The 24,793-nt window shown below is 41.3% G+C and overlaps 1 protein-coding gene across 3 annotated transcripts; it reads left to right on the plus strand.

The window, feature by feature from the left end:
• The first annotated feature begins 9,113 nt into the window (after positions 1-9,113).
• Positions 9,114-15,577, plus strand: LOC138945793 (transcription factor Sox-14-like). Of its 3 annotated transcripts, XR_011449118.1 has the most exons (3): positions 9,116-9,691; positions 12,958-14,193; positions 14,239-15,577. XR_011449118.1 is itself a non-coding variant. In XM_070317302.1 (2 exons), exon 2 carries the CDS (start codon positions 12,996-12,998, stop codon positions 13,998-14,000), a length of 1,005 nt encoding a protein of 334 aa, XP_070173403.1. In that variant the 5' UTR covers positions 9,114-9,691; positions 12,963-12,995; the 3' UTR covers positions 14,001-15,577. The 3 variants fall into 3 exon arrangements, 2 of the variants coding, with proteins under 2 accessions (XP_070173403.1, XP_070173402.1); XM_070317302.1 differs by having other exon boundaries at positions 9,114-9,691; positions 12,963-15,577; XM_070317301.1 differs by having other exon boundaries at positions 12,958-15,577.
• The last annotated feature ends 9,216 nt before the right edge of the window (positions 15,578-24,793 follow it).

The following is a 24,793-nucleotide window of genomic DNA, read 5'->3' on the forward strand; positions in this document are numbered from 1 at the left end:
CAGCTGTACTGATGTTTGGTCTATCAGCTGTACTGATGTTTGGTCTATCAGCTGTACTGAGGTTTGGTCTATCAGCTGTACTGAGGTTTGGTCTATCAGCTGTACTGATGTTTGGTCTATCAGCTGTACTGATGTTTGGTCTATCAGCTGTACTGATGTTTGGTCTATCAGCTGTACTGATGTTTGGTATATCAGCTGTACTGATGTTTGGTCTATCAGCTGTACTGATGTTTGGTCTATCAGCTGTACTGATGTTTGGTCTATCAGCTGTACTGATGTTTCTATCTCTACGACGTCCTATTTCTTCGTTTACGTTAGTTATTACAGCCTAGGTTATCACAAACACAACTTGACCAAAGCTAAGAGAACTGCATGGCACAAGACTGAACATGCAGAGATGCTGCACAAAGCATGTAAGAAAACAGAAAAAATACTGTTGCTCTCGTTACCAACAATTTCCGAGGCCTCTCCCCTAACATGTAATCGTATTTTGAGGTTTTCAAATTACTCAGAAAATGTTGGCATACAGGTTTTAAACTAAAGTATTAATATATGAACCGAATGTCTAATTCAACGCATGAAGATGTTTTTTGTGTTTTTTATTTTGTTATTTTGTTAATCATTTTATTTTTAATCATCCCAGATGAATCCATCAGCTTCAAAATAGTGCACGATTTCAGATAATTCATCGCATTCAAGATTCATCCAGTTGAACCCAACATTGATGGCCTTGCGGTGCTAAGAGGGAAATAGGAAAGTGTTCCGGTCATTGGGGTGAACAATCTCCGTCCCATTTATTCCATACGAATGGCTTCGCATCAAAACATCGCGTGTTTAAATTTTGCATAGACCGGAGTTTTTCTATTTCCCTAAACGTTCGTCACAGTGTGTGTAATCACCCGTCATTATTTTCTCGAGTAGGGTTTTGACTCTTCTCAAAAACGATAGAACTAAACAGTGAAGTCACTCTAACTGTGATAAACGTCAACCGCTCTTGCATGATTTGCTTTCGTGTTCTTCGTCATTGCCTAATGAGCGCTTCTGGGGTAATAACGCGAGACAACTCTTGTGATCTTGCTGCGAGGTGGCGCCAGTTACAAGCCGAAAGAAAGAAGGGGCATAACCTCACCAGAACCGACCATTGTCTGTTTAATGTATAAAATGCACGACTTACACACGAACTGTTACCAAACCAATATGCTATTTGGGACCAATGCAAGTTTTTTTCCTTTTCCGTGTGATCTTGCCGCGAGGTGGCGCCAGTTACCAGCCGAAAGAAAGAGGGGGCATAACCTCACCAGAACCGCCCATTCATACTGCAGTTTTAGATTTTGATTGTATGACTGTGTTTACATCTGTCCTGTTGTAGAATTGAATGTGGTTTTTGTGTATAAATCATACATCTCAACGGTATGTTCATGTTTCTGTTTGTTTCAGTCACTGGAAAAATGGGTTTATGCAATGGGTTTTGATTAGAGCAAAATGATAGTAGGCCTATACCATAAAGATTTGCAAACTGCCTTTATTTTATTGTATTTTGGCATCTTGCCGGTATCAGTTCCTTAAAAATGGTAATCTTTTGATGTAATGATGTTTTACATCCAACGTTAAATTAATTTTCATGTTACGCTTGAAATGTACTATAATTAACACTATAGTGTGCGCCCGCGTGTTGTGTGTGTGTGTGTGTGTGTGTGTGTGTGTGTGTGTGTGTGTGTGTGTGTGCGCGTGTGTGCGCGCGCGCGCGTGTGTGTGTGAGTGTGTGTGTGTGTGTGCGTGTGTGTGTGTGTGTTTCTGTGTCTGTCTGTCTGTCTGTCTGTCTGTATGTATGTCTGTCTGTCTGTCTGTCGGTCGGTCGGTCGGTCGGTCTGCCTCTCTGTCTGTCTGTCTGTCTGTCTGCCTGTCTGTCAGCCTGTCTGTCTGCCTGTCTGTCTGTCTGTCAGTCTGTCTGTCTGTCTGCCTGTCTGTCAGCCTCTCTGTTGATCAGTCTGCTTATCTGTCTGGCCGACCCTATTTAATTGCAGCCTCTCATGTTCGGACTATAACAGTGTGCACTTCAAGTTGCAAACCATGCACCTGTGTGGGTGTCTTTCCGTTTCACCACCCCTTGACCCAAGATCATACAACTGGTTAAACACGCGTGCAGTTTTCAATCTTTTCTCGCCACGCGCCTAAAAACCTCAGGCTACTGGTTTAATCACACCGAGACTTTGACACCGTGGCGTAGCGGAAAGTCAATCACTTTACTCTTTTCGGGCGACCCTCGTATGACAGGGGATCAGATAATGCGTGGTTGTAAAGGCGATGATCGTTCCATCGTTTCCAGCCTTCTCGTTGTGAACGCGGCCTCCCAAAAGACGCGTTTCATCAGGCATTCACACACTGCCGGCTCGTATGTCACCCTGACGCTGCTAAATGAGAACTTTTGTCATCAAGCCAGTCGTCAGTATCAATATTTCACGACAAAAAGCAAGCGGGGCAAAGGTTTCGCGAAAAAGTCGCCCGCCATTACACCACAGGTGATTGTGAAAATCGTGTCACTGGGAGCGGAAAAAACGGCGGAACGAAATCGTAAAACCAAAGTACTTCGCTGTAACAATAAAAAAAAATGAAAACATAAAAAAAAGAGTGAAAGAGCTCAGAAGACTGGGGCGCTGTGATTTCTGAAACTGATCAGAGAAAAACAAGAACTGAGTTTCGTTTTATTTCTTCGTGAAATATTCAGGCGGTGGCCTTTTAGAGGGGTTAGCCGAGTTTTTTTAAGTCTCAAGTCGAGCGTAGCGGGACTCGGGCAAATGTCAGGCTTTAATGGAATGACCTGTCAGCCCCGGACACGCTTCGGGGAACACTGGCCACATATACATGCATGCATGATATAGAATGTCATTAGGACAGAGTGTTTGACAGAGTGTTCCATACAGTGTTTCACCGTCACTGCACTGGCTAGAGCCACGGGGACCGTGTTTTGTTCTGGCAAAAAGAAAGGTGGGATTGGGCGGGGGGCGGGTAGAGAGAGTGTGGGGGTGGGAGGGGGGAGAGGGGCTGGAGATGAGTGCGGAAGGTGTATGAAAAACACAACGGTACTAAGACCAAACTAGAATTGCTATAAGAACAGAGATGCACAAAGCATGTAGGAGGGGAAACAAACAACTGTTATTGTCGTCGCATCAATAAGTTCAGGTTGGGAAGAGGGGGGGGGGGGGGGGGGGGGGGGGGGTAGGGGTAAATTTGACTTCGGAAGGTGCATGTGAAAAGCAAGATAACAGAGGGTGTAATGGAAAGGGCGGGATCATCCAACGTAACCATATATCAACCAGAGACAACCACACAACCAGAGACAACCACACAACCAGAGACAACCACACAACCAGAGACAACCACACAACCAGAGACAACCACACAACCAGAGATAACCACACAACCAGAGACAACCACACAACCAGAGACAACCACACAACCAGAGACAACCACACAACCAGAGACAACCACACAACCAGAGATAACCACACAACCAGAGACAACCACACAACCAGAGACAACCACACAACCAGAGACAACCACACAACCAGAGACAACCACACAACATGTCTAAAAGAAGAGCGTGTTGCTAGAGCAACAAACAACGCCCACACATACAAGAATAAACAAACAAACAAACAAACAAACCAAAACAAGTAAACCAAAAAAAAGCAAGAAAACAAATACACAAAAGAACGAGCTTAGCAACCAGCTCTTCTGCGAGTGAGAGAACGAAGTAAACTCCTTTCTTGTGTGGGGTGAGGCGTGTGTGGGAGGTGTCTGTGAGAGGGGGGGGGGGGGGGGAGACCGGGAAAACTTGCGTGTATGTGTTCAAGATGTAAAATATACGAAAGCTTCAACTGCCAAATGGGATGCTGTGTCTTATTTCACATAGTCAAAAGAAGTTCTTCCAGAAAATACCTCGACACCATGTGTGCTTGTTTGTCGACTACATGTAGTCAAAACCTGACTAAATGTTTTAGATGGACAAACTAGGTTGAGTTTGTTATATTCACGTTATTTGCATTTCTGTTTTAACTCAAATTCATGCATATTTTGAGACTTTTGCCATGGAAACATTTAAATCAGTTCAAGTTCCCAGAAAGGTCGACCCGAAGGAAAACAAGTCATCAACGACCTTGTGTGTGTGTGTGTGCAGGGCCGGACCAAATGAGTTGTAAGGGGGGGGGGGGGGGTTCCTCCTTTTTTGGGCCTGTCAGTGTGAGTTGGTGGGGGGGGGGGGGGTACCTTTTTCTCATCGGATTTCACATTGAATAAAATTTGTTAGAGACACACACAAAATTTATTTAAAAAAAAACAAAAAAAACAACAACACTCAAAGCAAGGTACATGCTTTTTCCAGGGGTGGGGTTCCGGAACCCCTGGAACCCCCCCCTGGGTCCGGCCCTGGTGTGTATGTGTGTGTGTGTGTGTGTGTGTGTGTATGTGTGTGTGTGTATGTGTGTGTGTGTGTGTGTGTCTGTCTGTGTGTGTGTGGGTGTGTGTGTGTGTGTGTGTGTATGTGTGTGTGTGTATGTGTGTGTGTGTGTCTGTCTGTCTGTGTGTGTGTGTGTGTGTGTGTGTGCGAGTGTGTGTGTGTGTTTGTGTGTGTGTGTTTGTTGTTGTATTTGTGTATTTGTTTGTTTGTTTTTGTTTGTATGTTTGTGTGTTTGTTTGTTTGTCACACAGTAAACTCAACAGTGAACAAGAGGAGAGATGGTGCAGAGTGAGATGCGGGTTTACTTTTTATATATGCATGTGCAGAAGCTAGCGTTCGACAAAGGCAAACGATTTGAACAATGCATGGACATTGGATTCTATGTTCCTGCCTTTGAATAAATGTTTGTTCTTAATTATTGATCTGTGTGAGAGTTTGGCTACCACTAGGCTCAATATCATTTTCATACATCATGTCAAGGTATCAGTACTGCAATTTAAAACATTAACTGTATTGGGAAATTATTATTTTGCTTATAGGTGGTTCAACTTTGCCCCCTTGACCCTATACGTTTCCCCCCAGTGTTGTCAACACTCACACTGCTCAGACACATCAAAATGTTGTTCCTGAGAGCAAGATGTACTTTGTTCTTGTTGTGCTTCGTATTGTATACCGAGTTGTATTGTATATGGAGTCAAGGTATACTGTCAACACAGGGTGATGGATGCCATTCTTGTTTCTTTACGCTTGCCTGTAAGTGACAAAATATTGGCGCTCCAAGTCTTCTTCTTCTTCTTCTTTTTCCCTTAAAGCTAGCTACTAGCTAGCTGCCCTTTCCCCACCTCCTGTATCACCAACCCCTTCCCATTTTCTGCTTGTTTGTGTATCTGTTTTGTCTCTTGTTTTGTTTTTCGTTTCCTGAAATGAGCTAATGTACTTATTCCGCCATCATGCTAACCTTTGTTTTGTAATTATTATGATTGCTTAAAATAAGCATTATATGCTTGAGTATGTAATCATCCATGCATTGTTCTTGTCATGATTAAAATTGAATAAAGTTTTGTTTAAACCAAGTGACAAAATAGTCGTTGAATGTTTAAACCAAACACGAGGCTACGAACAGAGTTGGCAGGCTGAATACAACGACATCACCTTCCTTAACGCCAACAATGCCACGGCTATAGTGTCTCCCACCGCCCACCTTGAAGCTAAACAACAACAATGCCACGGCTATAGTGTCACCCACCGCCCACCTTGAAGCTAAACAACAACAATGCCACGGCTATAGTGTCACCCACCGCCCACCTTGAAGCTAAACAACAACAATGCCACGGCTATAGTGTCACCCACCGCCCACCTTGAAGCTAAACAACAACAACAGCCTAACACAATGGTGACAGTGGTTCGTTAGCTTTCATTGACACTCGCTGTTGTGTGTAGGTTTCAAAATTCCTTTGCTTGTTTGCTTGTTTAAAGTCAATGTTTTGTATTGTCAACAAAACGTCCCTGAAACTTACCAACCTTATTGTAGACGTTTGTCTGTTAGCGTCTCTTTTGTCATAGTTTCAATAAAGTCTGTTTACACAATTATTTGCTGAATTATCAATGTTTCGTTTTGTAAGCGACGCTGTTTGGTTTCAAAGTCTGTTTGGATGATTATTTGATTCAATTGTTTTGTTTGGTCAATTCACGTTCCTGAAACTCACCATTCTTGTTTCTCAATGTATAGTTTGCCTGTAAGTGGCAACATGGTCTTTGAAAGATCGCACCACTGACATGTTTTGCTTGACGAAGAACAATGACACAGTTGACGGAACAGTTCAGACTTGACAGTAAAAGGAATCAGATGACAAAATAATATACACAGGCTGTCAAAATTGTTTCTGTGAAAATTTGACCAACACATTACAAGACTTCGTACACCAAACAGAGAGTTGTTGTACCCTTTGTGTGTGTGTATGTGTGTGTATGTGTGTGTGTGTGTGTGTGTGTGTGTGTGTGTGTGTGTGTGTGTGTGTGTGTGTGTGTGTGTGTGTGTGTACCAGATAAATAATTTGTGTCAGAACCAATGAACGTTTTCATTCAATCGTTTGCTCCTTTTGTTTGTTGGTTGGTTTGTCACACACACACACACAAACACACAGCTTGCTTGAAAAGGTTTTTTTAACCCTCAGGAAAGGTCTGGAGTTTTTATTTTCCATTCCAGAGATCATTTATAGAGTGAGCTTGCAGACTTGATTTCACAAATCGAGTAGATTAATTTTGTGATGTGCATTATAAACTACGAAACAACATGATATCCAACCAGGCCGGTGCCCCTTCATGAGAAGGTCCCTGTCCACAACGCTTTCATCCCGGCGAAGCCGGGTATTACTCTTCCTTATCTTCTCCAGTGTTTTGCGTGTTTATCTCCCTTCCTTCGTGCGCCGGCTCTACTTCTTCCCGGCGAAGCGGGTATTCATCTAGTAGAGAGAGAGAGAGAGAGAGAGAGAGAGAGAGAGAGAGAGAGAGAGAGAGAGAGAGAGAGAGAGAGAGAGAGAGAGAGAGAGAGACTCGGTCAGGCCCTGGGTGGCCGAGTTGTAATGCACTTGCGCTCGGAAGCGAGAGGTTGCGAGTTCGACCCCATCTTGAACACGCGGCCAGTACAACTGGCCTTGACACGGAACGATTCAAGGGGGGCAATCTCAGTCATCTGAAAGAGGGAAATCCAAACGCAATCCGCCTTGTTCGATTTTATGGGCTTGGACGATAGAGAAAAATAAGAAAAGCAAAAGCTGGAGTCCAGTCTGGACGAAACTGCTATCAAGAACGCAGAATTGATTTTTTCTGAGTTTTTTTTAGCCGTAAGCGCCATGTTTATCGGAGCAGGAAACTCTTCCAGAGTGAGGCCCCTTTGTTGGTTTCACTGCGGTGAACATGCAGTTATGAGAAATTCGAAATGAGAAATTCGAAATGAGAAATGGCGCTTACGGCTAAAAAAAAAACCTCAGAAAAAATCAATTCTGCGTTCTTGATAGCAGTTTCGTCCAGACTGGACTCCAGCTTTTGCTTTTCTTATTTTTCTCTATCGTCCAAGCCCATAAAATCGAACAAGGCGGATTGCGTTTGGATTTCCCTCTTTCAGATGACTGAGATTGCCCCCCTTGAATCGTTCCGTGTCAAGGCCAGTTGCACTGGCCGCGTGTTCAAGATGGTTCGACCCTGGTTCATCATTATAATCATCCTCATCTCATTAATCATCCAAAATTATAATTTTGGGCCTGGTTGATGCCAGGATATATTATGACAGTAAGCGTAGAGTGCTGCCCTGTCACGTAGTCTCAAACCAAATTGGAAATCCATAGCATCATCATTATAATCATCCTCATCTCATTAATCATCCAAAATTATAATTTTGGATGATTAATGAGATGAGGACGTTAAAGATCCTACGATTGACAAAAGGGTCTTTACTGGCAAAATTTTATAGGCATAGATATTAAAAATGTCCACAAAAATACCCGTGTGACTTGGAATAATAGGCTGTGAAAAGTAGGATATGCGCCGAAATGGCTGCGATCTGCTGGTCGATGTGAATGCGTGATGTATTGTGTAAAAAATTCCATCTCACACGGCATAAATAGATCCCTGCGCCTTGAGTCCGAGTCTGGAGATACGCGCGCGATATAAGACTTCATATAATATAAGAGAAAGAGAGAGAGCCTGAGAGAGAGAGAGAGAGAGAGAGAGAGAGAGAGAGAGAGAGAGAGAGAGAGAGAGAGAGAGAGAGAGAGAGAGAGAGAGAGAGAGAGAGAGAGAGAGAGAGAGAGAGAGTTTCCTTCCGTCCCGTTTCTTTGTTAAAAATTACTCTTCAAACAAAAACTGACAAACAGACAAAAGCCGGGACGACAAACACATCAATCACGATTCACAAAGAAAAAGAAAATCACAGTTCCCTGAGGGGTTCATAATCATCACATATCCGATAACTGACAGCATTTTCATTCAAGATTCCCTCGTTAAAGAGGCCATAAACATTTCACGTTGATCCGCAACATATCTGTCCCTCCTTCATATACATTAGTCTCTTCTTCCTTGAAAGACAAAAGCCTGTTTCTCATTCAAATACGTTAATACCTTTCCGCTCTCGAAAGACAAAAAGCTTCTTCTCGCTTCCAATACAATAGTCTTTTCTTCCCCTCACAGAAAAGCGAAAAGGATGTAATTAGCAACCCCTACTCCATTCACCGCTGTCCGTCCAGACACAAAACAACCAATCAACGCCGTCACTGACAAAGCCAGCAAAACCACGACTCACACCTTTCTGTCAATTGTCTTGTCGCCCAGACGCTATTAGCTAGGCCCGGTCGATAGCAATTCCCACAATCGGCTTTTGTCTTTGCGCTTACTGGACCACGGCTCTTTTGTTTCTCCCGCCCCCTTTTGTTGTGGGCAACTCTCCTGTCCTCTCACCGCGCCACCCCCACCCTCCTCCGCCCTCCCCGTCAGTCACTTCTGACACACTCTCGGGCTCCAGCACGTGAAAAGGGTGTTACGCGCCAGTCAAAAGCCAACCCTGTATTGTCGTCTGCGCGAAGCTGGGCTACAAACAGCTTTCCCTCCCCTTGTTTCGCTATTCAGCACGCTGCTTGTTGACGGTTTCCGCCGCTTGACATATCTGCCACTTACCTGCAAACAAGCTGTCAGACTGTCGCTCGCAACTCACACCACGAGTCGGAACAAGCCGCTATTCGTCGCCCCGTCCGCTCCAGTCGCACGCGCTGAACAAGGGGGCGGGGCTAAAGGTGTGTCTGACGGGGCCCTTCAGCCAATGAGAGGGCGGCGATATTCACTCTCGTCGTCATTCGCAGAAAGTCGCTTTGTAAAGTGAGTGTTCCATGTTGAGCAGTTGAGCTGATGGGCGCACACAAAACGACACAAAACTAATCTTTGAGGCGACAGAGAAGGCAGTGGAAAGAATCTGTCCCGAGCTCAAGTGTATAACGTCGTGCGACAGGCTAGCTTTTATCATCGTGGCCGCAGTGTGTGTTGGGACAGTTCAGAGTATCACCCGCCTCCACTATACAACTCAACAGGAAATCGGCAACACTTTCTTGGAGTTTGTGTTATCGTTCAGTGTGACAGTGTCACTTGTGTTTTGTGGAATATTGAAGATTTCCGGTTTGGTGTGCATGACTTGACGGATTATCTGTACGACTTCTTCCACTGGTTCGGAACTCACCGCCACATCATCAAGTGAGTACTTTGCTGTGATCGTGTGTGTGTGTGTGTGTGTGTGTGTGATCAGTTTTACTTGGCGTTGCATGCTTTTTCGGTGTTTAGCGTAGCGATTGTAAACAACAGTGAACTTGAATGCCATGGATGGGAGTTTATTGTGTGTGTGCGTGTGTGTGTGTTTGTGTGTGTGTTTATAAATAACCATTCATATAGTAAATCTCTTATCATTGTAACTTGCCACAGATTATCCGATCAGTTCTTATTACACTGGCATTCTGCACGTGAAAAGCATGGCTATCTCAGGTAGTCACAGTACCTATAGATACAGTTTGCAAAACACCATCGTGTGTTGTGTTGGACGTTTTTGTAGTTTCTTTGTGTGGTATTATGATTTTGGAATATTATTGTAAATTAACATTTTCGCGCAGAGTAGAGCAAACTGATACGAAGGGAATTGCCTGTCCCAGTGCATGGTCGTGGTTTTCAAAACAAAGATCAACTTACAACTAACTACCTCATCTTTAGCTTAAATTGGTGTCGTTTACTTCGCACAATGACATTGAATTAAGAGTTAGCACACATTGACTATTAGCGACCCTTTCTATTGTTATAGTAGATACTGTATGAAGCCTATATATAGCTGAAGTATGATGCCCCGCTTTGTTCCGTGTTGACTTGCTTAAAAGTGACGACCGTGTATGCCTGTAATTTGACACGGGTATCAAAACTAGGAGTAGGAGTGTCGGGAAATAGAAGTCCTAACACTTCTTCGTCGTGGGATAAACCAACTTGCTCTCGTGTCTGTGCAGATATGTGACAATAACGTTAACCTTGTTACCTTTGTGGTTATAGTTATACCTTCACATTCCGTGTTACCTTTGTGGTTATAGTTATACCTTCACACTTTGTAATTTGCACCAACATTTATTAGAAGGATAACAACACTTGATCCTTTTGTGCTTGACTCGAGTGAATATAATAGCTGATTCTGAATAAGTATTTGACTGGGTGATTGCACACTCATATCTATAGGTGTTTATGGATTTAAACACATTTATTTTAGATAGATATTTTCGTGGTTATAAAGGTAAAGACATTGGAAGAAAGGAGCTATTTTTCACGTTCCAAGGTATAGGGCATGCAGGCAGTCCTTTTTTTGCTTCAGTGTGAGTACCTATAAATAACACAAACAGGGTGGTTTTAAAATCCTGAAAAATGCGACTTGTCCATTTATCTCTTGTTCTGTTGCACAAGACTGTCGGCAAGATACGGTACTGATTCAATCTTGTGTGTTTGCCTTAATTATCTGGATGTGAACATAAGGCGACTTTTTTATTTTTAATCTCGTCTGATAACTTTCAATATGGTGCCGAGGTATAGTTAGTTTGTTTGTTTGTTTGCTTGCTTAACGCCCAGCCGACCACGAAGGGCCATATCAGGGCGGTGCTGCTTTGACATATAACGTGCGCCACACACAAGACAGAAGTCGCAGCACAGGCTTCATGTCTCACCCAGTCACATTATTCTGACACCGGACCAACCAGTCCTAGCACTAACCCCATAATGCCAGACGCCAGGCGGAGCAGCCACTAGAGTACCAATTTTAAAATCTTAGGTATGACCCGGCCGGGGTTCGAACCCACGACCTCCCGATCACGGAGCGGACGCCTTACCACTAGGCCAACCGTGCCGGTCAGCAGGTGTAGGGGCCTACCTGTTATGCATATATACATTATGATCTTTTCTCACGTATACACTCTGGGAATTATTCGTAAGTTCATGACACAGTTGGTTTGAATAAAACTTCTTCTATTGAAATATAACTTGACATACACTACAAATATAACTTGACATACACTACAAATATAACTTGACATACACTACAAATATAACTTGACATACACTACAAATATAACTTGACATACACTACAAATATAACTTGACATACAGTACAAATATAACTTGACATACACTACAAATATAACTTGACATACAGTACAAATATAACTTGACATACAGTACAAATATAACTTGACATACAGTACAAATACAACTTGACATACAGTACAAATAAGATCCGTTCTCAAGTGTACTAATACAACACTTACATCACAACAGACAATTATAATTTTACGAAACTGTGACCAGGGAAACACACTATATGGAGGGAGGAAGGGGGGATATAATTACACTGGTTTTTTTTAAAGGTTCAGTGTTTGTTTGTTTGTTTGTTAATGTGCTCGTGTTTTTATTGATGTATGTATCTGTTGTGACTTTACTGTGTTTTAGGCGCGTTCACAAAGTTCATACTAAGAATAAACAAAATTAGTCACTATACCTTCCAGAATGAGTGTCCCGGATGTGAGGGGCTGCACGTGTCAGTGACCAATCAAATACAAGCTTTGTTCTTCTGCTCTCATGCAAGCAGTGTTGTAGGGTGTGCCGGAGTGGGGGCAGAATGCGGAAAGTAGTGTTAATAATATTGATTCACTTCTATTTCAGTAGTCAAACAACAGTTCGCTTTTCGGCGGGTTTTGTCTACACAAAGATATTTTTCTCTATTAACTATTTACAAGCTTGATTTTCGTCCAGAACGCTAGTAAGACACTGGGTATTGTGCTAATCACACAAAATCTCTCTCAGTGTAGTTGTACATATGGTCACATCCTTTCTTTCACACAAGAAATCTTAAAATATCAGGGGACACAATTAAACAAGAAAGACATTTCTTGCCACTGCATTTGTCATAGCAGCAGTTTGAGTGTCTTCCGCGGAGGAAACTAAAGAAATAGGTCAATACATTGATAAATATTTTGAAATAGCAGTTACTTGTTCTTTTTTGGCTACTTATTAGCTTACAACATGAAGTTTTCTCTTTTCTTCACATTGGGCGTATAACACCTGTGCACATAAACAGAACGGGAAGCCCGCAGCCCGTGGACACTGTTACCCATGTTATGTGGCATCATCTCAGTTTCACGCCAGCATAGAACACGCTGACTTGACTTAATCTTTTAATTGTATACATTGAAAGCTAGTACAGGAGAACAGCGATTCTTTTCTTGAGATTTTGTAAATAAATGAATAACCCAAATAACGTTGATGTCCTCACTTGATTTTCTTTTTTAGGATTTGTCTTTCCTGTCGCCTCAGTAGGCAGAAAACAGAAAGCTTCACTGTGTGTATTATATTGTATTATAAGTGTGCTTTAGCGCTGTCACCCAGCGCAGAGCCCCAACTGACAACCCCTAATCACACCTCTGTTCCCCCTCTCTCCTTTTCAGTGCAGGCTTCTAGCGGAGCAGACGACAGGCACAGCATCATGGCGGGTACAATGCCACCACAGCCTTTACCCCTGCCACCGGCATCACAACCACCACCCCTACTACAGCACCAGACGCTGCCCCCAGAGATGGCGGTGAGCCGGGTGTCCGTGTCGTCCTCCCCACGACTGTCAGTCACCTCCCCCAATCTGTCCTCCAGCCCCCACAGCCCCGGATGTGAGTCCCCGGGAAGCCTCTCCCCTGGCGGCAGCTCCAGCGCCAAGATGATAGACAACCACGTCAAGCGGCCAATGAACGCCTTCATGGTGTGGTCACGTGGCCAGCGCCGCAAGATGGCGCAGGAGAACCCCAAGATGCACAACTCCGAGATCTCCAAGCGACTGGGCGCGGAGTGGAAGCTGCTGACGGAGGGCGAGAAGCGACCCTTCATCGACGAGGCCAAGAGGCTGAGGGCTCTGCACATGAAGGAGCACCCCGACTACAAATACAGGCCGCGCCGCAAGCCCAAGTCGCTGGGCATGAAGAAGGACAAGTTCCCCTACCCCCTGCATATGCTGAACCACCCCATGAACTCCATGGCCCACAGCCTGCACGCGCTGTCCGCCAGCCACCACCAGCCCTCGGACCTCATCAACAACATGAACGCTGCAGCGGCCGCGGCGGAGAAGGCGAGACAGTTCCTGCCGCCCACGTCGTCCTACTCGCTGTACAGCTCCGCTATGGACCAGATGGCCATGGCTGCCCACGCTGCGGCCGCCTCCAAGCTTGACTCTCACCCCGCACTGGCCGGTCTGAGGCACCCCCACGACCTGTCGTCCCTCTACCCCTCCCACTATGGACTGGGCCACACGGCCTCCTCCCTGGCCGGACTCCCCCCTGCAGCACACGCTCACGCTGCCGCAGCGGCTGCTGGCTTGCCCACCCAGCCCTACCTGGTGCCGTGTTGCCCCCCGGGCTACATGTCCGGCCATGACATCTCGCGGCAGTTAGCGTACGTGTTAGTCAAACCTGATGACCCCTTCCGACATGCCTCCGTCCTCTGAATTCAGCCTTCATAGACACTCTTCCGCCCCCACTCTTATTACCTCCCTTTGGGGTGGCGTGACTTTTTTTTAGCTTTAGGGGCAGAGTTACTTCCCTTGGGGGATTGTATTGACTTGTGTTGGGGCTCGATTTACGTCCTTTTGGGAAGCCAACCAGATCCCTTGAAACATTTTAGTGACTTGCGTTTGGGAGGTTAACTACTTCCCTTTGGAGCATCTAGTGACTTGCGTTTGGGAGGTTAACTACTTCCCTTTGGAGCATCTAGTGACTTACACTTGGGATGAGAGTGACTTCTCTGTTGGGGGCGAGTTACCTCCCTTGGGACAGTTTAGTGACTGCTTTTGGGAAGTTCAATTGATTCCCTTTGGAATGTTAAATGATTTAGTATCAAGAAGTCAGTGACTTCCCTTTGGAATGGCAAAAATTAAGTGACTTTTCGAGCTCAGCTTCTTCCCCTTTGAACATTGAGGCAAGCAATATCACATTGTTTGTCTCTGGGGTAGCTCCTTCCAGTTGTGTGTGTGTACGTGTGTGTGTGTGTGTGTGTGTGTGTGTGTGTGTGTGTGTGTATGTGTAACTCTGATGATGAGATTGGTGTATCTTATCAGCCAGGGTGGCAGTGCCATAAAGTTTAGTCTGTGAATATTTTATTTCGAAAATTGAAAATATGAATATATGTGTTTTATATACAGTAACTTTGCTGGGCGGGTGAGTGCATGTTGAGTAGCAAACAAGAACAATATCTCCCTGTCGTGTTGATTGTATAACATGGCCCTATTGCTGTCTGTTCGTGCGGTTCTGCAGTGTGTGAGATGATGTGTATGCTGAACGCAATAGCAGAACAATATTGATGTAGTGTCTTCTGACATGGACATATTCGATCTCATAAACCACTTATTAACTCAAGTGAGTGCACAACTCAACAAATACAATGTGAACCGTCATCCATGGGCATAGCTCACAATGTGGATTTTACTCAGCATAATATACATGTGTTGTGGACTTGGTTGCAGGCACTGTGTCTCTGCGTAACATCTGTCCTGTACCTAATTGTTTTATGATTGGTGTTATTGTACAACCAAGCAGTGCTTCAACATAATTACGCCATTACGGAAACAATTTGTGATCTGTTCCTATTGAAAGATCTCGATGCATAGATACTAATCAGTCGGTATGTGATTTTCCTCTGCTGCGTTTTGTATTCATATTATTCGGATACTTACTGCGGCTGAAAGGAAATCGCCGATATAATAATAAAAACATTTATATAGCGCTAAATCAAAAACTTTCGTTAAAAAGGCTTGCTCTAAGCGCTTGACATCTAAACTAAAACGTCATTCACACTCTTTACAATGATGTACAAGAACTTCATGTCACACTCTTTCATTCAGTATAGCACCATTCACACAGTTGTTATTCTGTACAAGACAATAAGTTAGTCTAACATTTAGAATGTTCATAAGATGAAAACAAGAGAAAACCAGACTGATTAAAACAACTGCTTAGTGCTAACAAAGCATGAATCTTAATGATAACGTAATACATGTTTAACTGTTAAGACCATAAAAAAAACCTATATGCTAAAATAACTTCGAACTTTTAAGAACTTCTTATAAGATACACAGCACATCTAGATAAACACCAGAATGATAAAACAAAAGGCAACTCGTTAAAACTATTGAATGCATCAATGTCTAAAACACGAAAGACTCAAATATAAGATACACAATTCTCTAAAATTGTTTATTAAAACTGAAACCGACCTGCTCAAAGTAAACCATACCCACCCCATATGAAAACCTTCCTTTCTTTATACAAGCAAACTCTTCTCTGTCATACCCTTTACTTTTCAAAGTAATTCCAGAATGGCATGTACTCACTATTGTCTATCAGACTCTGCCAACGAGAAGAAAAAACAAGATTCTTTTTAAATGAGAAAGAGAGGACCTGATTATCGTTTGTTCTTCAGTGGAGTACACTTCACTTTCAGACTGCTTCTGATTGTAGAAACAAGATAGACGGTTGCCTTCTTTCTCATGCTCTGTGGTTTTCTTCAGTACACTACGACATCTTTCATTTATAACAGAACTCAAATGTCACGTTCTATTGCATGGTGTGAACAGACAGTGTTGACTAATGTTCCAATGTGTAACAGCGACAGAAAGTTAATCATTCACAACCTTTAGTGCTTGCTAAATGACCAGCAGCTATTGTTGTGGGGATTTAGTCAAGTATTAGGGGTTGGCCGTGTGTTGTGGCCCTGGAGTAAGGTTGACATGGTTTGCATGACCTTGACCTTGTCCTTGTTAGCCAACAAACGGCGTGACAAGACTATACGGTATGCACATGCAGTAGAGTGAAAATGACAAGCCCATCTGATGGTAACCACAGGTGGTTAAATCAGTTGTTTTTTTGTTTTTAAACAAGCTTTTTACGATGCAGTTGTTACAAAATGTGTTCGATAACGGTTCCTTCGCGTGCTTTTGTCTCTCATTTAATTGTTTTAATCAGTCATCAAAATTGTTGAATTCCAAACAAAGAAACTGTCAGCTGCTTTCAATTGTATACACAGAATTAGACCTGCATTTTTTTCTTCAGATTGTTTGTTGTAAACTGCGGTTATATTGTTTTAAAATTGCTCATAGATCCCGATTGTAACAGAAAACATCTATTCATTCTTTTTCATTTGAATTTCTTTACAATATTGGTCGCTTACTGTCGGCTGGAAATATTCAAAGCAGGGTTTGAACTTCCACTACGCAACTGATCGAACAATTATGGTAAAAACTCAATTTCTGACAGAAATAAAAAGTATTGTATTTATTGGATTAAAAATTGCTGGATTGAAAATACTAGAGTAAGTTAAAACAAACTATATAAATGTTTAATCATTTGGTAATTCTTTTGTAAATTGTCCCAATGGTTTCATTCTTATTGTGGGTTTAACTCTGGACAATGGAAACAAATACAGAACAAGGAAGATGTTATTTTCCCGTGCAGTAAGCTGAACTTTATTTAAAGTTTTGTACTAGAATTGCAAGGAACTGGCTAGGTAAAATTGTCTTTATAAAAAAAATTGACTTTTTATCCTTTTTGTTTTACCTTTAGTTTATTCTTGACGAACCATTTTTAACGAAGTGGCACAGCTTGTACGAAAGAAGATACTTGCCAGCTTATCTCCTGGTTTTGCTGCATTTTCTTCTCACGTCCGCGTCCTCTAAAAATGTCCACAGTTCACCGACACATTGTGTGATTTGTTTCTCTCCGTTTGATGGTAATACTAATCCATTATAAATATTTTGACCAGCAAACGGAGATGAACAAATTACGCTGATCCCTATGCATACAAATTGAACCCACACGAAGCCATACACCGGCATTTCTGATTTTTCAGTTGGAAAGATGATTTCGTTTTAACAAAATTATATTTCAATTGCAATATATATCTGGGCATATATACACTAATGAAAGATGATTTATCTACAGCTTTGATGAATATTGTGATGGAAAAGTGTGATTTTTTTGGTATAAAGCTGCAGCAGTATAAAAGATATGATAGAATATGAGAATTATAGAATGTATTAATTTTGTTTCGTGTCAGTATATGACTACATGGAAAGCGTTTTGCGGTTATTGCTTGTTTAAAAGGTGGAAAATAAAAACAATAATTTTCCTTCTATACATGTATTTGATTCTTTTTTTAATTAAAAGTTTAAATTTGGTTGTTATACACACGTCCTCGTCACAACGACCTTCACTCAAACACATCATATCAGCCTACGGTTGTCCTTTTCTGTCGCACAGGGTGAACAATTTGAAATACATGGTTACATTATTTTTAGGCCTACATGACATTTTCTTTATTTCATTTTACCAATTCCGGATAGCTGAATACGTGTAAGGGACTTTTAAACCAAGAATCAGCCAACTACTTCTTTATTGGTAATCGAGTTTTTATTTTTTCTATTTGTTGTATCGTTGCTTTGTTATAGTCCTAGGTAGACATTCACGTTAAATGAGGGCGGTTCCGTTGTACTTTGGAGTTTAGCAACAAATTTCATTACAGTATAACTGTGGCTCAAATGTCACTAACGCGGCAAGAAACTGATTAAATATGCCTTTACTGCACTCACAGGTTGCTATGGAAACTTAAACATTTTTTTTTAAAGTTAAATTGAACTGTTTTGGTGGCAGGAACCTGACTATTGTTGAAACGTCAAAACTTGTTCAAGTTTTTATTGACAAACTCAAAAGTGCTCTCCATAAAAACAAGAAAATCAAGAAAGTAAAATATTTGGGGTCTGTCTTAAAAGCAACAACAATAACAGAAATAGTCCTTAAGTCGATTTGTCTTGATTCATTTAAGCACGTGGTAATTTCAATGCCAGAGTGACATTTACATAGAGAAGGCGCCCAGGGATTCATTAAGACTCTCGTCTAACCGCATCCATTTAGTTGAGCATTGTCATTCCTCTCCCCATTAACTCTCGCCGCCACCGATAACAGCGTGTACACCTAATTGTGCTGACAATAGGCGGAGAATGAAACGCTGTGTTCTATTATTGCCGCGATAGATATCAGGCCATGCTCGGCAGAACAGCAATTGTTGCCTATTGAACCGGCGATAAAATGACAATAGGATTCGAACGTTATTACCCACACGCTTAATTGTATAGTTTCCTGTCGGCAACCATGTTCAAAGCCCCTTCAATTGTTGCTGCACATGTCGCAATGGACGGCAAACAAAAGCCTGCAAGAATGGCGCGTTGTCTCGGTGTCGATAACATATATTAAGTCTGCCGTGCATGGTGTTCCTTGCCATATCGAGGCTGGCGTGTAATATTACAGTCTTCTTTGTTCGCTTTGCATTGCTAGCGAAGATATATCTATGCGCGAGGTCTTAGTACAAGTACTTCATGCACTTCACGGTGTGGGTGCTGTTATATACAAGCAGGTAGAAATGAGACAGAAGGAGTAACATGCAGTGATCACTTTTATATTTATATTCTGGCGTTTGAAATTCATTTCTGATCGACGCGTCACAGTGGCAGTTATCATCTGTTCCTAATCCACTTATTTCAACTTTGAAGTATGTTATGATTATTTGATAGTGAGATTATACACTGGAGGTACTATCTGAACGAACACTCATAGCGCTATAACGCCTTGAAATTAGTTAAGTGTATTTAGGTTCAAACTCTAGGCTTTAACGTAAGTAACGTATTGTTTAGTTTGATTGACACCGTCAAATACAGTGACATTTTTCTTAATCAGCGTGTTGAAAGCTATATATTACGTTTAACAAATATTATGTTGGTACTGTGATATATTTTGAGCCGTGTATAGTCTTCTTGATTTTGTTTAAATTCAATAAGATAAATGTACTCGTCTGATTCTTATTGCATTTGTTGTGTTTTAAAAAAATTCGAAGTGACAAACTTTTTCATGATTATCACGAAAAAAAACACTGAAAGAAAATGTAGTAAGTTGTCTTTGTGAATTTTGTTAAACTTTTTTTCTTTTTTTGCTGTTTGCGTAAGATTATATGCACAACACTCCCTCTCTCTCTCACCTCCCTCTCTCTCACCCATCCTCCCCCACTCCTCATTCTGTAACTCCTGTGGCACCCCACCCCCCACTCTAAGTTTCTCGTAACCACCCGCCTCACCATATATATATACGTGAACCACAGAACAGAATAATGTACAACACTTCTCTCAGCCTTCCCATGCACAGTAATGCGTCATATGAATAACCGTGCATGCGCAGAAAGAAACACAAGGTCGTTAGGTTAACATGTATAAAAGAGTGTTGCTCCGCTGTCAAAGCCGTCTTTACAAAAGCTCGTCTTCGCTACCACTGAAATTTGATCAAGTATGACAAAGTTTTCATTCTTCTGCTTGTGAACTGCAAGGCGTTGCCGTTTCGTTTTGCCAAGCAGTGTTGCAGTGTATAACCGTGTCGTGAATAGCAGGGAAATGTGAGCCGTGATTAAGATAATAAAGGACGGTTGGGACGGTATGCTAAGGTTACATGCATGTATGTAAGCATGCTGCTTGAAATAATGGGCTTTGATTTTGATGGGTACAGGTTGTGAAAGAGATAATCGATAACATCCGTCTTACTGCGGGAAGAGGCGGGATGGAGGAGAGGAGAGTGGGGGGGAATGGGGACAGACAGAGAGCTCCATTGATTGATTAATTGATTGATTGATGAATTGATTGATTGATGGATTGATTGATTTATTGATTGGTTGATTGATTGAATTTCGTTTTGTGAGGATAAAGTCGGATTAAGTTCACACGTTTTCTTGCGACCTGCTTTTAAAAACTGAGATAGAAAAAATAAACGGTAACAAAATAAAAGAGACAGACAGACAGACGGACAGAGAGAGGGACAGAGAGAGGGACAGAGAGAGGGACAGAGAGAGGATAATTTGAGCAGCTCAATACAGCAGCACCAATGCACTTCCGACTGTTCGAGACGGTAATCAGCCCTCAATACAAAATAAATTCAGCCGACACGCTCCATTGATTTTGTCGTGCAGCCTTTGTATGGCTGTTTTAGCCTCTAATAGAAGACGCAGGCCGCTACAAAGCCGTCTTTTGGTGTCATGAAATTGACTGATGATTTAGAAATCCCCTGTACTGGCAAACCTATTGCTAAAAGCTGTCTGACATGAACGCTCAACCACCCGGTAAGAGGTGAACTGCACAGTGCGATATAACAATTAGTCGCACAGTGCGATATAACAATTTGTCGCACAGTGCAATATGAGAATGTATATTTTTGTCACATTAGTTTTTTCTTCCTTTATTTGAAAAAGGGTGAGTGGAGAGAAGTGATGGACGTGGGGGAACGTATACCGTTCTTTTTTTCTTTCTTTTTTTTCTTTTTTAAATCTTTTTATTTATTTATCTGTGAAGCGTCAATTTGTAAATAAGTGTGTTGTTAAAAACAAAGTAGAATAATGGTGATATAGAAAGTATTTCACGATTAATGGTTGTAGAAGTAATACGGTCTGCATAGTCTGCTGCCACTGAATACTGCATAATAGTGTGTATACAGACATGGAATATGTTAAAATGAATGTGATTGTGTCTCATCCAATTGTTGTTGCTCGAGACATGCTCATGTTGCACCGGCAATTGGAAAACCGGGTGCACCAAATTGTTCAGTGCACGAGAGGTGCATTTTTAGCGGGCCATGTGTGTTTGATGTATTGAAAAGTTGTGCTTGTGTTCTTCGTGAGAACGATGTTATACAGCTCGTTGATTTTGCCATTAGTTCATGCAGAAGCGGATAATAAAGCCGCTTCTGCCTGCTTAAAGATGAATTTTATTGTGTACATCAGTTTGTGTGTGTGCGCGTGTGCGTGTTTGTGTGTGTGGGTGGGGGTAGGGGTGGCAGTGGAAGAGAGTTGAAGAGAGAGATCTACTCTTTTCTCTATGTATATGTGCAAAAGGTATATAATGTGAATGACTTAGTCTCAATATAGTGATGCTGCTAGAAGCGTGAGATTTCCATGTTGAATTGTTCTAGACGACGGCTGTATAAGACGCAGAGATTTGTGTATGGTACTTGTTGTTTATTATGATGTTTGTGTATGGTACTTGTTGTTTATCATGATGTTTATCATGATGTTTATCATGATGTTTATCATGATGTTTATCATGATGTTTGTGATGATGCGTGGCTGACTACAGAGTCTTTTTTGAAACGAGAAATAAAAAGAAAAGAATTAGAACCTTTGCGTTGGGGTGGTTATGTACTTACTTGTTCTTTGTATGGATCACCTGTATTCTCTCTCTCTCTCTCTCTCTCTCTCTCTCTCTCTCTCTCTCTCTCTCTCTCTCTCTCTCTCTCTCTCTCTCTCTCTCTCTCTCTCTCTCTCTCTCTCTCTCTCTCTCTCTCTCTCTCTCTCTCTCTCTCTCTCTCTCTCTCTCTCTCTCTCTCTCTCTCTCTCTCTCTCTCTCTCTCTCTCTTAGCGACAGTGTGTGTGTGTGTGAGAGAGAAAACAAGATAATCAAGCACACACACACACACACACACACACACACACACACACAAACGATGACGATGTCAACAACACAAACAACAACATAAAACAACAACACTAAACATAAAACAAACAGAAACACAGCAACAGATTTAAACAAATAAACAACCGTTAACTATAACACGATTCCACAGAAAAAGCGTTTTTCTGAGAGAGAGAAAAAACAAGAATAACAAAACACGACCAAACAAATTAAGCTGCTTAACAATCACTGACTATATATATATATATGTGAACAGCTCAGATCATGGGTGAATGAAGTGTTGCACAGACGTCAAAAACAAAGTACAAGATATTGCACTGTAAGTGGTACCACACTGTTGCTTAGTGTCTGTAGGAAGCTACACGGTGAAAATAGAAAAAGAAAAACACGATTCTTGACTTTGATGGGCTTTTTCTGCTCGTAAACACACATTCTTCTGCTCATCACAGCATGCCCCATTATTGAGTTTAAAACACCAATTAAATTTGTTTTGAATAAAACTCACAATTTTACAATAAGAATTTAGAGACCTGAATCAATTAGGTATATCATACTTAGTTTGACTTTTGCAAAACTAAGTAATTACACATTTAATTGAATCAGTCAGACAGACGGAGACATAGAGAGACAGACAGAGGGCAAACAAAAATCTGAGAAAGAAACCCCTTTAAAAATGTTACCATGTTTGAAATGAAACATCGCAAGGTGAAGCCATAATTCATCACCTTTCAGTATGACGTCATGAGCGTGTTCCACACTTGAAATGACGTGCTTTTGGAGCTTGGAAGTATAATTTCCATTCAACGATCCGAGTTTGTTAAGTTTGAGCATATTTTCAACGTCAAACACCATGAAACTATATATATTTGGAATCAGAAAATGATAAGGAATAGATAGAAGTTGTTTTTAAGTGTCTTTTTTCATAAATAAAGATAGTGGTTATTTATCGGTTTTCTTCATTTTTAAGCATAATTATCAATACAAAACAACAAAACTATATAGTTTTAGATACAGGACGCAACAAGGAATACATGTACACCAATATACATTTTTTGTTTCAAATATTAGTTTTTAAAAATTTGAAAAAATGACATATTTCGAACAAACATTTCAATAACAAAACTTTAAGTGACCAAGCTGAAATGCAATCCCATAATCCGGCCTAGATCTGAGATTGTGTGATAAGAAATTCGATCAAATTGATGAAAAACTGTAACTGTGAAAGTGCTGCCTCGACCTTTTGGCAAACGGTAAAATATGACGTCATCAAACTGTCCTATCAATAAACGGAAAAACCTTCTATGAGAAAATCCAGTCAAAAATATCCATATCAAATTTCATAAAGATCCACTCAGTAGTTTTTGAGATATGATCTGCAGTGTGAAAAAAAACAATCTCACGCCCATAACGCAAACTCATTTGGTCGTGTTCTGCCGATACTATAATGTTTTTCTTTCCTAAAACACACTATAATAGTAGCCCTTCCCAATGTCTATGCTAAAACTGACTTGTCTGTGTTGTCAATGATTTTGCTACAGTGTGAGAACAAAAAGTCTAAACAATCTCACGCCCATAACGCTGTGACACGAAAACTCATTAATTTGGTCGTGTTCTGCCGATACTATAATGTTTTTCTTTCTTAAAACACACTATAATAGTAGCCCTTCCCAAATGCAATGCTAAAAATGACTGGTCTGTGTTGTCAATGATTTTCTGCGAGAATGCGATCTATCTGTTTGTCGCAAAGACCGTGTGACACGAAAGTTATGAGCGGAAGACAAATCTGCTGAGTGCAATTACGTTTCAGAAGAGAGTTGGTTAAAACAGTTTATCACTCAGACACGCAAAGGAACACTATAACTTTATTATTCAGGCCATATTTGCTTTCCTTTGTCATGTATGAAAGTACTGGCCTTGGTTGAAGAAAGTGACCTGTCGCTGTGCAACACATTTGTCGCCATTTTCCGCCGTGTTTTGTAAATAAAACGTGTTTACTACCCACACATACAAAACGATGCTGTTGGTTCTTTTTATTTTCTTATTGTTTGATTCATGCTTAGCAGTTTAGTATGCTTTGTTTTCGTCTCAATTCAATGGATGGCTATAAAATAAGCATTTAAATGTGAAGGTGTTAATATTACCCATGATCTGAGCCGTTCACATATACATTATCGAAAACAAATTTAACCATGCACAATATCATATAGCACGTTGTTAAACTTTCACCATCCATATATTGCGCTGTATAATTGAGTAAAATACCCCACCATGAATATATTTCGCTGTTTGATTTCCACAATTAAAATAGCACATTGTACAATATTCCTTGCACCATTGATATTTTAAACGGTGCAGTTTCTTACCATTTATATAACACATTTTGCAATATTCTACGAGCAACATTGAAAATAATCTACTTCCAACACAGCATATAGGCTGTGAAACACAATCCTATATGAATACAGTACAACGTACAACACTCCACCATAATATAGCTAGCACATTGCACAACACTCCATCATTAATTTAGCACATTGTTTAGGCTTAATACTCAACAATTAATATAACACACTGTTCAATACTCAACCATTATTATACCACACTGTACAATATTCCATCATCAATACAGTTTTCCGTACAAGAATCAAAACTTAATATACCATCCTATTAAAAACAACCCACGCCATGTATACATGCAGGGTGACCCCAAAAACATGCAACCAACAAAACAAATGCTAATAACTTCAAAA

The sequence above is a fragment of the Littorina saxatilis genome, linkage group LG13 (genome assembly GCF_037325665.1).
Source record: "Littorina saxatilis isolate snail1 linkage group LG13, US_GU_Lsax_2.0, whole genome shotgun sequence".
Classification (NCBI taxonomy): domain Eukaryota; kingdom Metazoa; phylum Mollusca; class Gastropoda; order Littorinimorpha; family Littorinidae; genus Littorina; species Littorina saxatilis.